A 13,450-nucleotide genomic window follows, 5' to 3' on the forward strand; every position below is an offset into this window, starting at 1 on the left:
GAGAAAGAGGTCAAGACATACGATACTTGTGAGAGTGAGACCAGTGGACTTATTAGTGTATGAGTAGCAGATGTCAACCTTTTTTTTTTTTTTTCCAGAGTGGTTGACAAAGTCGTTCGCAAAGAGGGAGGAGGAAGGGGTGGAGGATTAAGGAGGGAGGGGCAAAGGTGGAAGAGTTTCCTAGGGTTAGAGGCAGGTGCTTGACATTTAGAGTGGTAGAATGTGGCTTTAGCAGCAGATACAGAGGAAAAGAAGGTAGAGTGAGTCACAGCCACGGAGGGGAGGGCCGAGCCGGCCAGGAGGAAAGGGGACAGTGTGAGTCATAGGATGTGGAAAGGGAGGAGAGTAGGGTCGAAGAGGCAGAATCAGGAGACAGGAGGGAGAAGGATTTAGCAGAAGGAAGAGATGATAGACGAGGAGAGAGTAGAGGGAGAGAAGATTGTGATGGCACATCACCATCTGGGTAGGGGCTGAGTGGTTAGGGTTGGAGGAAAGGGAGATAGGAAAGGAAACAAAGTAGTAATCAAAGACCTGAAGGGGGGGGGTTGCAGTGAGACTAGTAGGCGAGCAGCCGCTAGTAAAGATGACGACAAGCATATTGCCTGCCTTATGAGTTGGAGGGGATTGGGAAAGGGTGAGGTCAAGAGGCAAGGAGGGGAAAGAGTTAGAAAGAAATTAATCGAAGGCAGACGTCGGGAGGTTTAAGTCACCAAGTACGAAGAGCGGCGAGCCATCGTCAGGGAAATACCTTAATGTGTCAAGCTCATTGAGGAACTCTCCAAGGGCACCTGGTGGATGATCGATGACAATAATGTTAAACTTGAGTGGACAAGTGACAGCATGGAATTCTAATATTGAGATGGACAGGTGAGAGGGAGAAAAGAGAATCTCCAATTAAGAGAAATGAGTAGACCTGTGCCACCACCGGATGCTCTCTGACTATGAGAGAAAACAGTCAGATGAAGAAAGAGCAGCAGTGTTCTCTGGGGTGATCCAGGTCTCCGTCAGGACCAAAAAGCCAAGGGACTGAAGGGCAGCATAGGCTGAGATGAACTCAGCGTTCATGACCGCAAATCAGCAGTTCCAAATGCTGCCAGAGACACAGAATTCCACATGGGTTGCACGTGCAGGGTACACTAAATTGGAAGGGGTGGGGAGCATCTCTGAAGCCTACAGGGAGAGGTGCAAACGGGTAAAGAAAACACACATTGCTGACAAAGCTAAAAAAAAAAGAGCAAAATAAGATCTGTAGATAACTAGGTAAGATACTCAAGTGAGAGCGTGGTGTGGAGCTTTCCTCTCTTTCCTTCCTCGAACAACTCCGCAGAACAGTCTTAGTTTCGTCAACCTTCTTAGTTTATAACAGAACTGACACGACCGTCACTTACAGCTGCTGCTGAGAAACCAGGGGAGACTGAAGAACTAACACTAATTTCTAATTGCCTAGCAGAGGTGGAGAGCACACCTCCCTATACTAATAGCTGGTTGCCTAGGAGAGGTGAAACCACTCCCCCTCCAATACAGCCACTGATTACCAAAACAAATCACAAATTGCCCTGCCGCTTGATCCTGGTTGATGTGTCAACAACTATCTGGAAATTATGAGCAGTCAGCAGTTCACACACCAAGTAGACCACTGGGAAGACAGGCAGCACTTAAAGTAGATGGCCCTAGCTAGCAAAAATCAGTACTAGACCAAAACAGATAAAAACAAAACAATTATAGCTTTAGTTAGTGACCATGCCTGTGTGTCTACAACACTCACCTCTCAACCTTCACTCTCCTCTCTCCCTTCATCTGTCACTCCTCTCCCCTCATCCATCTCTACCCCCTCTATCGCTTAATGCTCACTCCTCTCATGAACTCTACAACACTACAGAATCTGTTCTGCATTAGCTCTTTATTTTAGCAGGTCACATTCATATTGGAATCTCTTTGTAAAGTGAGCCTGGGTCATGAAGGGAAGCACACATTCACCTTATTATTAGAACATGTATCCAAAAAATAATCAGATTGAGAGGAGAATAGAAAGAACAAACAATATTCAAGTTGTTTTTTATTTAGTTCATAGTGCACTATAAAAGTAGAGGGGTATACAGTCCATTTACACTTTATTTTGCCCAAGCGTTTCCCCCACCTATCACAGAAAAATGCATTGGAAATATAGAGTGTTACTTTATTCACTGCGAACGTCTCTCAGCGTGTACTAACCCACTGTTTTACCACTAGATCACTGGTAGTGAGAGAGGGGTGTGGTCAATGTTCCATGGCGTCCTCTTCCACCTCCTCATCGTCACTGCTGGGCTCAAAGTCTTCGTCCAGGGCAGGGTCTGTCTCCCCCTCCTCCCCCTCTGTCTCACCACCCATTTCCACCAGCAGCTGCTCTATGTGCTCCAGTATGGGGCCGTCTTCACAGCGCAACTTCACATACAGCTGGAGAGAGACACACACACAGAAATAAACATTTGTTACATACATAGATGTTTCCACCAGGATTTAATGTGACTGCTACCAAATGCCTCTTTCCTGGTGTATTGGGCTCAGTGAAATACCCTGTGAAGCGGGACCATTATAAAAGCCTATTGTAGGGGGGACCAGTAGATTTCCCTGTGTGTAATACTCTCTCTGCATGAGTGGAAGCACTGGACCGATTAATGAACAACCCACTATCACACGCATACGCTACAGCAATCACAACACAGAAACAGACAGACAGACAGACACACACACACTGATTAATTCCTTTTGCTCCAAAATGAAACTTCTCTAGTCCGCAGTGATGGAGATAAGCAGATCTGGGAATCTTGGCTGAACTACATTAGTCTGCTTCATCCATGCACACACGTGCAAGCACACACACACACAACAGGGTTTCTATTATCTGTAATTGCCGGCTTTTGGCCGATTAAAAAAATGTAAAAACCAATAAATTAAATTGTTGCCGGCCAAATTGATCAGGAGAAAATACAATCCCATTGCAAAATAATGCTTTTTATACATTCATGGAAATATCAGTAGATGGAAATACATTTGACCGTCATGCTTATTGGTCTATATGTTAATTTGCTACATTTTGTGGAATTAAATTGAGCCTTGTGTATTTTTATTAGTTCTCATGTATCTTATTTATCAGACATGCACCACAGCATACAGAGCCTATTTCCCAATAAAGTGCATAGGCAATGGTAGGCAGGCTATCAGCCCATCATCACCTACCACTTTACAATGTGAGCTGGAGGCAGAATGTATATCAAACATTCTTAATTGTTTGAAACCTGAATGTTTTACTTCATATTTTGAGGTATGTCTTACCTTGCTTCGAGGTAGCCTAGGAAAAATCTGACCATAGAAACAGAGACAATTATGTTTTAAAGACTTCTTCATATGCCATTGAAACCAGCATTTCTCTCCTGTTATATTGGTTTTCATATCAACTTTCTTTTGTTGTCCAGAAGCCAAAGGCACAATCCTAGTCATATTAGCAAGCCATCCTAGTTGTTGCATCTTTAGATCTCCCCCTCATTCTATGTTTCTAACAGAGATTTTCATTTCTGTCACGTGAGAAACTAAGTTAATTGAATACTGACTTTACATTTACAGTGCACATACTGTATTCTTGACATAGCTCATCCGGTATAACTACCTTTTCCTACTTATATATTGTCCATGCTGTCTATATACACCACGTATTTATATTGTGGACTCTGACATTTCTAATTCTGATATTGCTCTTTCTGATATTTCCAGCCAGGTCAGCTTTCTTAATTTTTAGTTTCTTGTTTCTTCTTTATGTGTTTTAGTATTGTACTGTTAGACATTTACTGCACTTATGGCGCTAAAAACATACGAATTTCGCTCAACATGTTTTAACATCTGCTAATCTGCATATGGCGACAAAAAAAACTTTTATTTGATATGGAACCACACAAATAATTTGCACTGTTTAGAATGGTGTTTTCCCATTAATTTAATTTTGGCAAATGTTTGAAAATGACTTTTTATTGGCTACTTTACAGGAGTTGCATGTTATACTGACAACACACCCACTCACATACAATCATCATATACGCTGCTGTTACTGTTTATAATATATCCTGATGCCTAGTCAGCTTACCCCTAATACATACAGTACCTACCTCTATCGATCCAGTATCCCTTAACATTGCAAATATGGTACTGAAACTGTATATAGTGTGCTGACTTGATCATTTCCTTTGTTATATCTTGTGTGTATTTGTTCTACCTCGTTATTGTGAGTATTACATTGTTATTGATTACTGCATTGTTGGGGTTAGAGCTTGCAAGAAAGGCATTTCACTGTACTTGTGCATGTGACATTGAAACTTCACCCATCCATCTCTTAATGCTCACTCCTCTCATGAACTCTACAACACTACAGAATCTGTTCTGCATTAGCTCTTTATTTTAGCAGGTCACATTCAGATTGGAATTTCTTTCTAAAGTGAGCCTGGGTCATGAAGGGAAGCAAACATTCACCTCATTATTACAACACGAACCCCCCCCAAAAAAGCTGATTGTTCTTTGTCTTTTTCTCTCAAACAGTATTCAAGTTGTTTTTTTATCTAGTTCATTCCAGGACAATGGAAACAAAGCTCGAGTCGACATGTCAATCACTCCTTTCTAATACAGAAAACAATTCAGCACTAATATGACAGAGAGAGAGGTTATATGATTCTGGGAAACTCAGGGTTGAACAGCAGAAAGGCACTTCTGAGAACACGATACAGACAATATCTAGCGAGCGAGAGAGAAAGATTCAGAGAAAACTCAAGGGCCAATTCATCCTCTCTCAAGGGCCCATCGACTGTCGCAACTCTGCTGCTTTCCAACAAAGTGTTGCATCTGGGTCTAGTTTGTGGAGGTGTACAAAGATAGGTAAGAGGTCTTTATAAACAACATTTTTATAAACTTTACCTTTATTTAAATGTCTGAGTTAATAGTGCACTATAAAAGTAGAGAGTGGTATGCAGGCTAAACGCTGTTTACGTACTTTTTTATTTATTTATGCACCTATCGCAGAAAAAGACATTGGAAACATAGGGAGTGTTACTTTATTCACCGCGAACGTCTCAGCGTTTACCAACCCACTGTTTTACCACTAGATCGCTGGTAGGGAGAGAGGGGTGTGGTCAATGTTCCATGGCGTCCTCTTCCTCATCGTCACTGCTGGGCTCAAAGTCTTCGTCCAAGGCAGGGTCTGTCTCCCCCTCCTCCCCCTCTGTCTCACCACCCATTTCCCCCAGCAGCTGCTCCATGTGCTCCAGTATGGGTCCGTCGTCACAGCGCAACTTCATGTACAGCTGGAGAGAGAGAGACACACAGTTTGTTACATACATGCATGTTTCCACCAGGACTTAATGTGAAAAATGCCTCTTTCCTTGGGTATTGGGCTCAGCAGAACAAGGAAAGCGGATAGTATTTTTCTCTGCTCTCTCTCACATACACAGTATTGCTGTTGTTATCTCAGTGAAATGTGCTGTGAAGCGGGACCATTACAAAAGCTGGTCCCCCTGTAGAGGGGACCAGTAGATTTCCCGGTGTATAAAACTCTCTGCCTGAGTGGAAGCACTGGACTGATAACAGAATGGAACCCACCGACACAGCAATCAGCACACGCACGAGCACACACACATTCCTTTTGCTCGAAACAACTTCTCCTCTAGTGAGGGAGAAAAGCAGGTATGAGAATCTGGGCTGAACTGCATTATTCTGTCTCATCCATGCATGCACACACGTGCACACAAAGTACAAACAGCAGAAGGAACAGATCACCTTCACACTGCCAGTGTAACCCGGCCAAAATAGTTTGTGTGCGCATACGTGCATGCGTTGGTGTTGCCCCAGGAACAGTCACCAAGCAGTAGGCCCTGACTGAAGACGATTGGCCCCCTAGGAGCTCATTTGGAGAAAGTTGATGTCCTTCATTTTCAAGCTGATCACTTGAGTAGCATGGCATATCGATAAAATGTACTTATTCAACTTAAGCTGTGACGTTTATGGAATACCCATACAGAAAAAGGAATGCATCTGCCAGGAGAGTATGATTTTTCATTGCGATAGCCGTTTGTTTATTTAACTGTGTTATACATTAGAGATGAGTGCTGAGCTCAGCAAAGCCACACAATCAATTCAACACATTACTCATTTAGAGTAATGCAAGTTTTCCTCCCTTCTTTCACAGGTTGGCTGCTCTGTGTGGTGTGTATGTGTGAGAGAGTGTTTGTGTCTTTCTCTGTGTGTGAGAAGAAGAAGCTTTCCCTCAAAGCCTGGAGTCTCTGAGGCACATCTGGCCACTGCCACACACACACCCCCAATAACACGTCTTTCCTAAGCCGTTGTGACAGGGGGTGAGGGTGTTGACCTGTAAAGAGAGAGGAGGGAAATTAACCCTTTAACTATCGCACTCTCTCTCTCCCCTCCTCATGCTCCAGATCTCTATCTATTTTCTTGAGGTTCAGGTTGATTAAGTGTACATACAATAAATGGCACATATCTCATATAAAAAGTGAAGCAAGAATTGTGAAAGCGAGAGTCGATGTGCCCTTGAGGCAAAATGAATGATATACTTACTTTCTTTCTTTGGGTGAATCTAATAGAGATCAAGGACTTTCTCCTCACCTCCCTCTAAATCACAATCCCCCTCTCCTATCTCAGCTCCTCTCAAACTTCCCACAAATCTCTCCTGCTGTGTCTCCACTCCCTCCATGCTTCACCCTTTCCTCCTGACCCACACTACTTTCTCCATCCCTCATTCTTCACCTCTCCATCCCCCCTTGTCTCTCTGCTCCACAAGTGACCTTCCTGTCTGTGTGACAGATCACTGCTCAAACTCCAACCTAGAAACACACACCCACACACACTCTCTCAGGAGATGAGGAGAGCAGGGTAGGGAATGATGTGAGAGGTGGAGTGTAGGGGAGTAGAGGGCTGAGGGATGGTGTGGTATGGTTAACAGCAGAGGAGGTGAAATCAATAGTAAAAACATCACAGAGAGAGGCAGCATTGTGTGCGTGGAGTAAAAGAGTGTATGTGTGTGTGTATAAATGTGTGTGGGTGGGAAGGAGCAAGTGGAGGTCAAGCGTTTTACTCTTTGATGAGCTAAAGGCGATCCCTTAGGGTATGGATGGCTTGGAGGGCATGTGTGTGATGTAATTTTAATGCTGTGGCTCAAAAGCGTGTGTGAACTCCAGGAGTGGTGAAGTGTTAATAGTGTGTGTATGCGTGTCAGGGTTTTTGTTAGGAAAATGTGGCGCCGGACATTTGACCGGCAGCATTTTAACTTCACTGACATTTGAGAGATTTACCGGACCTATATGCATTGGGTGCGTAACCTGATTAGGGCATCCACCCAGGGTGCTCAGAATGACAGAACTCACGTTAAGATAATGGTTACTCAGAACATGCAAGTCGACAATGCAACAGTGTGCGTCCGTCTTACCGAATTTCGATGAGCTATTTGAAGATGCTAGAATAACTGCCACATATACTTTTCCTCAGCCAACAAGACGAGTAACGAACAGAAAAATCACTAGCCTATGTCAATCTACTATCCACATAGTAGAAAAGTTGACCTATTATATTGGTCAGCTTGTTGAGAAAGAAATAGCCTATTCCAAACAGACTCTGGGACAGTTGTGGGACAATATATCCCAAATTCATACAACCAGTAGGCCTAGGCTACATAACAAAAATGTATAAGCAATGAGGCTGATGCAACAGATTTGAACGTTGATAAAGTATTAATTCTTCACATTATAAGCGCAGCAATGTGCACAAGGCTACACGCGAATGTATGCAATTAGTGGTAAGACACTGTTGTCAAAAGCACACCGCACATGCGAGTAGTTTCATGTGACAGATGAAAAATATCCATTCGAAATTTAGAAAGAGGGGAGATTTAAAGATGCAACAACTAGCATGGGTTGCTAATATGACTATGATTGTGCCTTTGACTACTGGACAAAGAAATAAATAATTGCCTCCCCAGTTCTACGGTCAGATTTTACTTGGAAGCAAGGTAAGACATGCCTCATCATATGAAGTCAAATGTTCAGGTTTCAAACAATTAAGTATGTTTTCAAAATGCATACTGGCTTCCAGCTCATTGCAAAGTGATGTGCGACGCCCTGAAGCCTGCCTAAAGTTGCCTACATGCACTTGAATGGCGAATGGGAAGCGCGCTTCAATTAGGCCTACCAGGCCGCCAATTTAATTCCACAAAATTATGCAAATGAATCTAAAGACCATTAAGCATGAGTGGTCAAATGTTTACAACAACTGCTATTTCCAAAAAGCTATATTTTGCCATGGGATTCTTTTTCTTCGCTGGACAGTTTTATTTAAAGGCTGAAAAATATATATATATATTTTACTCCAAAAGCCGGCTATTGTCAGCTAACAGAAACCCTGGTGTGTGCATGTATGTGTGTGCGACTCCCCTAGAGAGATAAATTGCCAAAGACATGTACTGTTCACACCACTACCTGTGTGTGTGTGTGTGTGTACAGTATGCATGGTGTTCATGCCTGTGGCCTGTGACAAACATACAAATTGCATACAGCTATGTGTGGCTTTATAAGGGGCTATGAGTTTACAGCTCCTCTTCTCTCCTCTCAGAGGGGTTGAGGGATGGTTGGAGGGGTGTCAAGGTCAACCATCATCCAACCCCCTTGTAACCTTCCATGAGAAAGAGCCGAAGAGAAACAAGGTCTGTCTCTTTAGAAGTAATGTGGTGAAGCACATTCATCAGAGGGGAAATGAATAATGGAGATATTTCAACGAACATAATCAAAATGTGCACAGACACATGCACACACACAGACATGCAAAAATGTAATTAAATATGCACACTCACACAAAGAGTGCTAACAACATAATTAAGTATGCTAGAAGTGGACTTGTGTCTAAACAAGCCAGTGTGAACTAGGCCTCATTAACATTTTCAGTTTTTCTGACTAACTGAGACTGAACATTTTAATAATTAGCACGCTCACAAACACTGGTCTGTTACAAGGGAAGACTCACACACACACACTAGCGATGCGCGGGTTGACGCTAACCCGCAGTACCCATAGATATATCCGCGGGGTGGGCAGGTTTATGGTCATGAAATATTTTGTGGATTAAGGGCTGGCAGGCGGGCGGGCTGAATAAAGAGAAAAATCATATAAAATGTATAATTCTTGTGCAATTCATAACTATAGGTTACATTGGGGCTTTTGTTTAATTATTTGTATCTTACGTCAGTGCGTAAGCCTAAGCTTCAGGGCCTAACTGTACAGGCGCCAAATATACAGCAATTGCCAAATGCTTTTGGGAACACTAGCAGAAAAAGTTCACGGTGGTCTACTGAAGCAAAAAGGACAATGTCGGCGTATAATTTAATAAGAGAAGAGCTGCGAAAAGGAGAATTTAAAATAAAGAGAAGGAGGACCAGAAAAGTAATATATGGGAAAGATGATGTGTGATGGTTGTGAGGAGGTATACAAATTTGACAGGCACAAGACTGGGACTTCAAATATGTCAAGGGACCTGTACTGTTCAGATGGGTTAAATGGAATAGGAACTGAAATCTGGTCACTAACTGTGGGTCTATAACCTCTCACAGTCTTAATATTAACTCCTGCAGAATTAAGCAGTTCTTGCAGTAAATTTATACACCAAATGTAAATTTTGACTTAGAAAGAGCAGTGGAGAAATATTATTTATTTATCTTGAGAGAATGAATGCGCAGTTAGGGACTGTCTGTAAAGGTCCCATCTTTATCAACATTGAAAAAGCTGATAGTATTTCAACCACATAAAATATGTATCCAAGCCAAAATGAAATCTTGTGGAGCTCTACAATTTTTTTTCTGAGGTCTTGACTGATTTCTTTTGATTTTCCCAAAGAGGCACTGAGTTTGAAGGTAGGCCTTGACATACATCCACAGGCACACCTCCAATTGACTCAAATGATGTCAATTAGCATATCAGAAGCTTCTAAAGCCATGACATAATTTTCTGGAATTTTCCAAGCAGTTTAAAGGCACAGTCAACTTAGTGTATGTAAACTTCTGACCAATTGGAATTGTGATACGGTTAGTTATAAGTGAAATAATCCATTTGTAAACAATTGTTGGAAAAAATTACTTGTGTCATGCACAAAGTAATGTCCTAACCGACTAGCCAAAACTATAGTTTGTCAACAAGAAATTTGGGGAGTGGTTGAAAAACAAGTTTTAATGACTCCAACCTAAGTGTATGTAAACTTCCGACTTCAATTGTATGTGTGTGTGTGTGTGTGTATATATATATATTTTTTTACATATATCCACATTTTCAAACAGTCCATTTATATTTTCTAATGGGGCTATACATTTGGATGAGTTTTTTTTCCTCGACTGAGAAGCCTTGTTTCACTGCCCAAAATAAAATTAAACCATCTAGTGTTCAGCAAAATAACAACAATGTCAAATACAGGTAGCCTAGTCAAATAATTAACATCCAATCACATTAACCGTTACTCTCTTGCGGGAATTCCACTAATGGTCCGTATGTAGCCAAACGTAGCTGCGGCTCATGTTGGTATTTGTACTGAAGGCGCAAAGCCATGACAGGGAGACATAGTGGAGTGGAAACACGCGTGCAAGCAGTTGCTCCCGACGCCACTTGTGTACACTGCAGCATCCACCGAGAGGCTCTTGCTGCCAAGGGAATGCCTGACAGCTTGAAAGATGTTTTGGACAGTACAGTGAAAATGGTCAATTTTGTTAAAGCAAGGACCCTGAACTCTCGTGTATTTTGTACACTATGCAATGATATGGGCAGCGACCATGTAATGCTTTTACAACATACCGAAGTGCGCTGGTTATCAAGGGGCAAAGTATTGACATGTTTTTTTTAAATTGAGAGACGAGCTTAAAGTTCTCTTTACTGGCCATAATTTTCACTTGTCCGACCGCTTGCATGATGACGAGTTTCTCAAACGACTGGCCGATCTGGGTGATGTTTTTTCTCGCCTGAATGATCTGAATCTAGGATTACAGGGACTCTCTGCAACTATGTGCGGGACAAAATTGAGGCTTTGATTAAGAAGTTGGAGCTCTTCTCTGTCTGCATTAACAAGGACAACACACAGCTCTTTCCATCATTGTATGATTTTTTTGTGTGCAAATGAACTCAAGCTTACGGACAATGTCAAATGTGATATAGCGAAGCACCTGAGTGAGTTGGGTGCGCAATTACGCAGGTACTTCCCCTAAACGGATGACACAAACAATTGGATTCGCTATCCCTTACATGCCCTGCCTCCAGTCCACATCTGAACAAGAGCTTCATCGAAATTGCAACAAGCGGTTCTGTGAAAATGTTATTTAAAATCAGAAGCCACTGCCAGATCCTGCCTTGGCAAATCGCTCTGTTAAGACACTGATGCCCTTTGCAACCATGTACCTATGTGAGAGTGGATTCTCAGCCCTCACTAGCATGAAAACTAAATACAGGCACAGGCTGTGTGGAAAATGATTTAAGACTGAGACTCTGTCCAATACAACATTGCAGAGTTATGTGCATCCTTTCACGCACACCCTTCTCATTAACCTGTGGTGAGTTATTCACAATTTTCGATGAACAAATAAGGTTTTATATGTAAGATAGTTAAATAAAGAGCAAAATTATTGATTATTATTATATTATTATTTGTGTCCTGGTCCTATAAGAGCTCTTTGTCACTTCCCACGAGCCGGGTTGTGACAAAAACTCACTCATTCTTATGTTTAATAAATGTATTGTATAGTGTGTGTGGCAGACTACAATGATGGCAAAAAACAACATTTGAGAGTGTGCTGACCCTGGTGCTAGAGGGGGTACGCAGCTGGAGGTTTAATGTTTGAAGGGGTACGAGACTATAAAAAGTTTGGGAACCACTGTTCTAAGGCAACAAGTAAATGACAGAAGCTGCATGTATCTAATTATAGACAAGTTGAGTAACAAATAGCCTAACAAAATGTTGGACAGCAGAAACATAGGCCTATCTAAATTAGGCGTAAAAAAATAAAATCTCTGACTGTACAGCGCATTTTCTATATGAGCGGGTCGGATGGTTGGCTGTTGCTCATAGTTTGGCAGTTGCAGATGGGTTATTAGCAATTGTGGGCGGTTGAACAAACAGCTGACCCGCGCATAACTAAAACACAGTCTTGTATAGCTAACCTTGTAGACACACACACAATTCAGTCCCATTCAAAATCCTATTTCCCTAACCCCTCGCCTTAACCCCAAAACCTTACCTAATAACCCTAACCTTAAAAATGAACCCTAGCTCCTAACCCTAAAACTAATTCTAACCTTAACCCTAAACCCCCTTTGTTTGTTTACTATTCGTGGGGACTTCTGGTCTCCACAAGTATAGCTATACACATCCACACCACACACACAAAAACACACAACATTCTAAGACCGACACATAGCTCCTCGATGTAAGAAAACAATTAAGATAAGGCTAAAATTTCAGAATCACTGCCAGCAGTGAAGCTCTGTATCGTACATGTGTATTACTGACTGTACAAGCGGACAGTACAATATCGACCAAACAGACGGACATCAATACATAGCCTCATCAGTGTGTGTGTGTGTGTGTGTTTACCTTCTTGGCTTTGGTCAGGTAAGATCTGGCTGCCTCCTTCAATGCTTCACGCTCCTCCCTCTCCTCATCGATCTCTTCTCTCTCCTCCCTTGTTCTCTCCTCCATCTGCAGGTAACACACCCAGCCTGAGAGATACCACACCTGTGAGAGAGAGAGAGAAAGAAATATGTGTTTTATTAAGTGAGCTCAGCTGTGACGGGGGAAACACATTTAACGGTCTAGTCTACGTGAAATCTGTACCTGGAACTGTGACAAACAGGCTTAACACACACACACACACACACACAGGAGGCACTTATTGAAATGCTCACGGCATCCTCATGAGCTGCCACTATGGTAACGAGCTGGGCCTGTGCTGCTGCAGTTTGTCTTTGCAAACTTTCGTCTCCACGCGTCAATCTGAAAGCGCTGTCTCACACACACACACACACACACACACACACACACACACACACACACACACACACACACACACACACACACACACACACACACACACACACACACACACACACACACACACCATTCCTTCTCTCCTCTCAACTACCTGTTGTATTCTCTCTCCCTCATACCAATACTGTACACACCCACATTAAACACACCCTACATAGTTTACCCTCATCCTTCCACCTACAACACACCGCACACTTGTACTTCAGAAACATGCGTGTGGGTGTGTGTTTCATCTGAGGACAAGGATCAGCCACCCACAATTCTTGCAGAAGCAGGACATTAACATTCCCCTCATTTACTATTCATTTTACAGCAGAAAACAACAGCGACCTCCACCTCTATCAGCAGACCC

The 13,450-nt window shown here is 42.4% G+C and overlaps 1 protein-coding gene across 2 annotated transcripts in view; it reads right to left on the bottom strand.

The window, feature by feature from the left end:
* Positions 1-2,043: 2,043 nt before the first annotated feature.
* Positions 2,044-13,450, bottom strand: part of si:dkey-12j5.1 (uncharacterized) — a 28,595-nt gene continuing 17,188 nt past the window's right edge. The window contains exons 10-12 of one of the 2 annotated variants that reach the window (XM_014160570.3): positions 12,646-12,786; positions 5,118-5,321; positions 2,044-2,433 (exon numbers count right to left, since the gene is read on the bottom strand). In XM_014160570.3, the coding sequence (XP_014016045.1) occupies positions 5,151-5,321; positions 12,646-12,786 (312 nt within the window). In that variant the 3' untranslated portion in view covers positions 2,044-2,433; positions 5,118-5,150. Of the gene's footprint in view, positions 2,434-4,401; positions 5,322-12,645; positions 12,787-13,450 lie in introns of those variants that run through there. The other variant, XM_014160560.3, reaches the window with a different exon arrangement.

This window comes from Salmo salar, chromosome 02 (assembly GCF_965601325.2).
Source record: "Salmo salar chromosome 02, fSalSal1, whole genome shotgun sequence".
In the NCBI taxonomy this organism is placed as follows: Eukaryota; Metazoa; Chordata; class Actinopteri; order Salmoniformes; family Salmonidae; genus Salmo; species Salmo salar.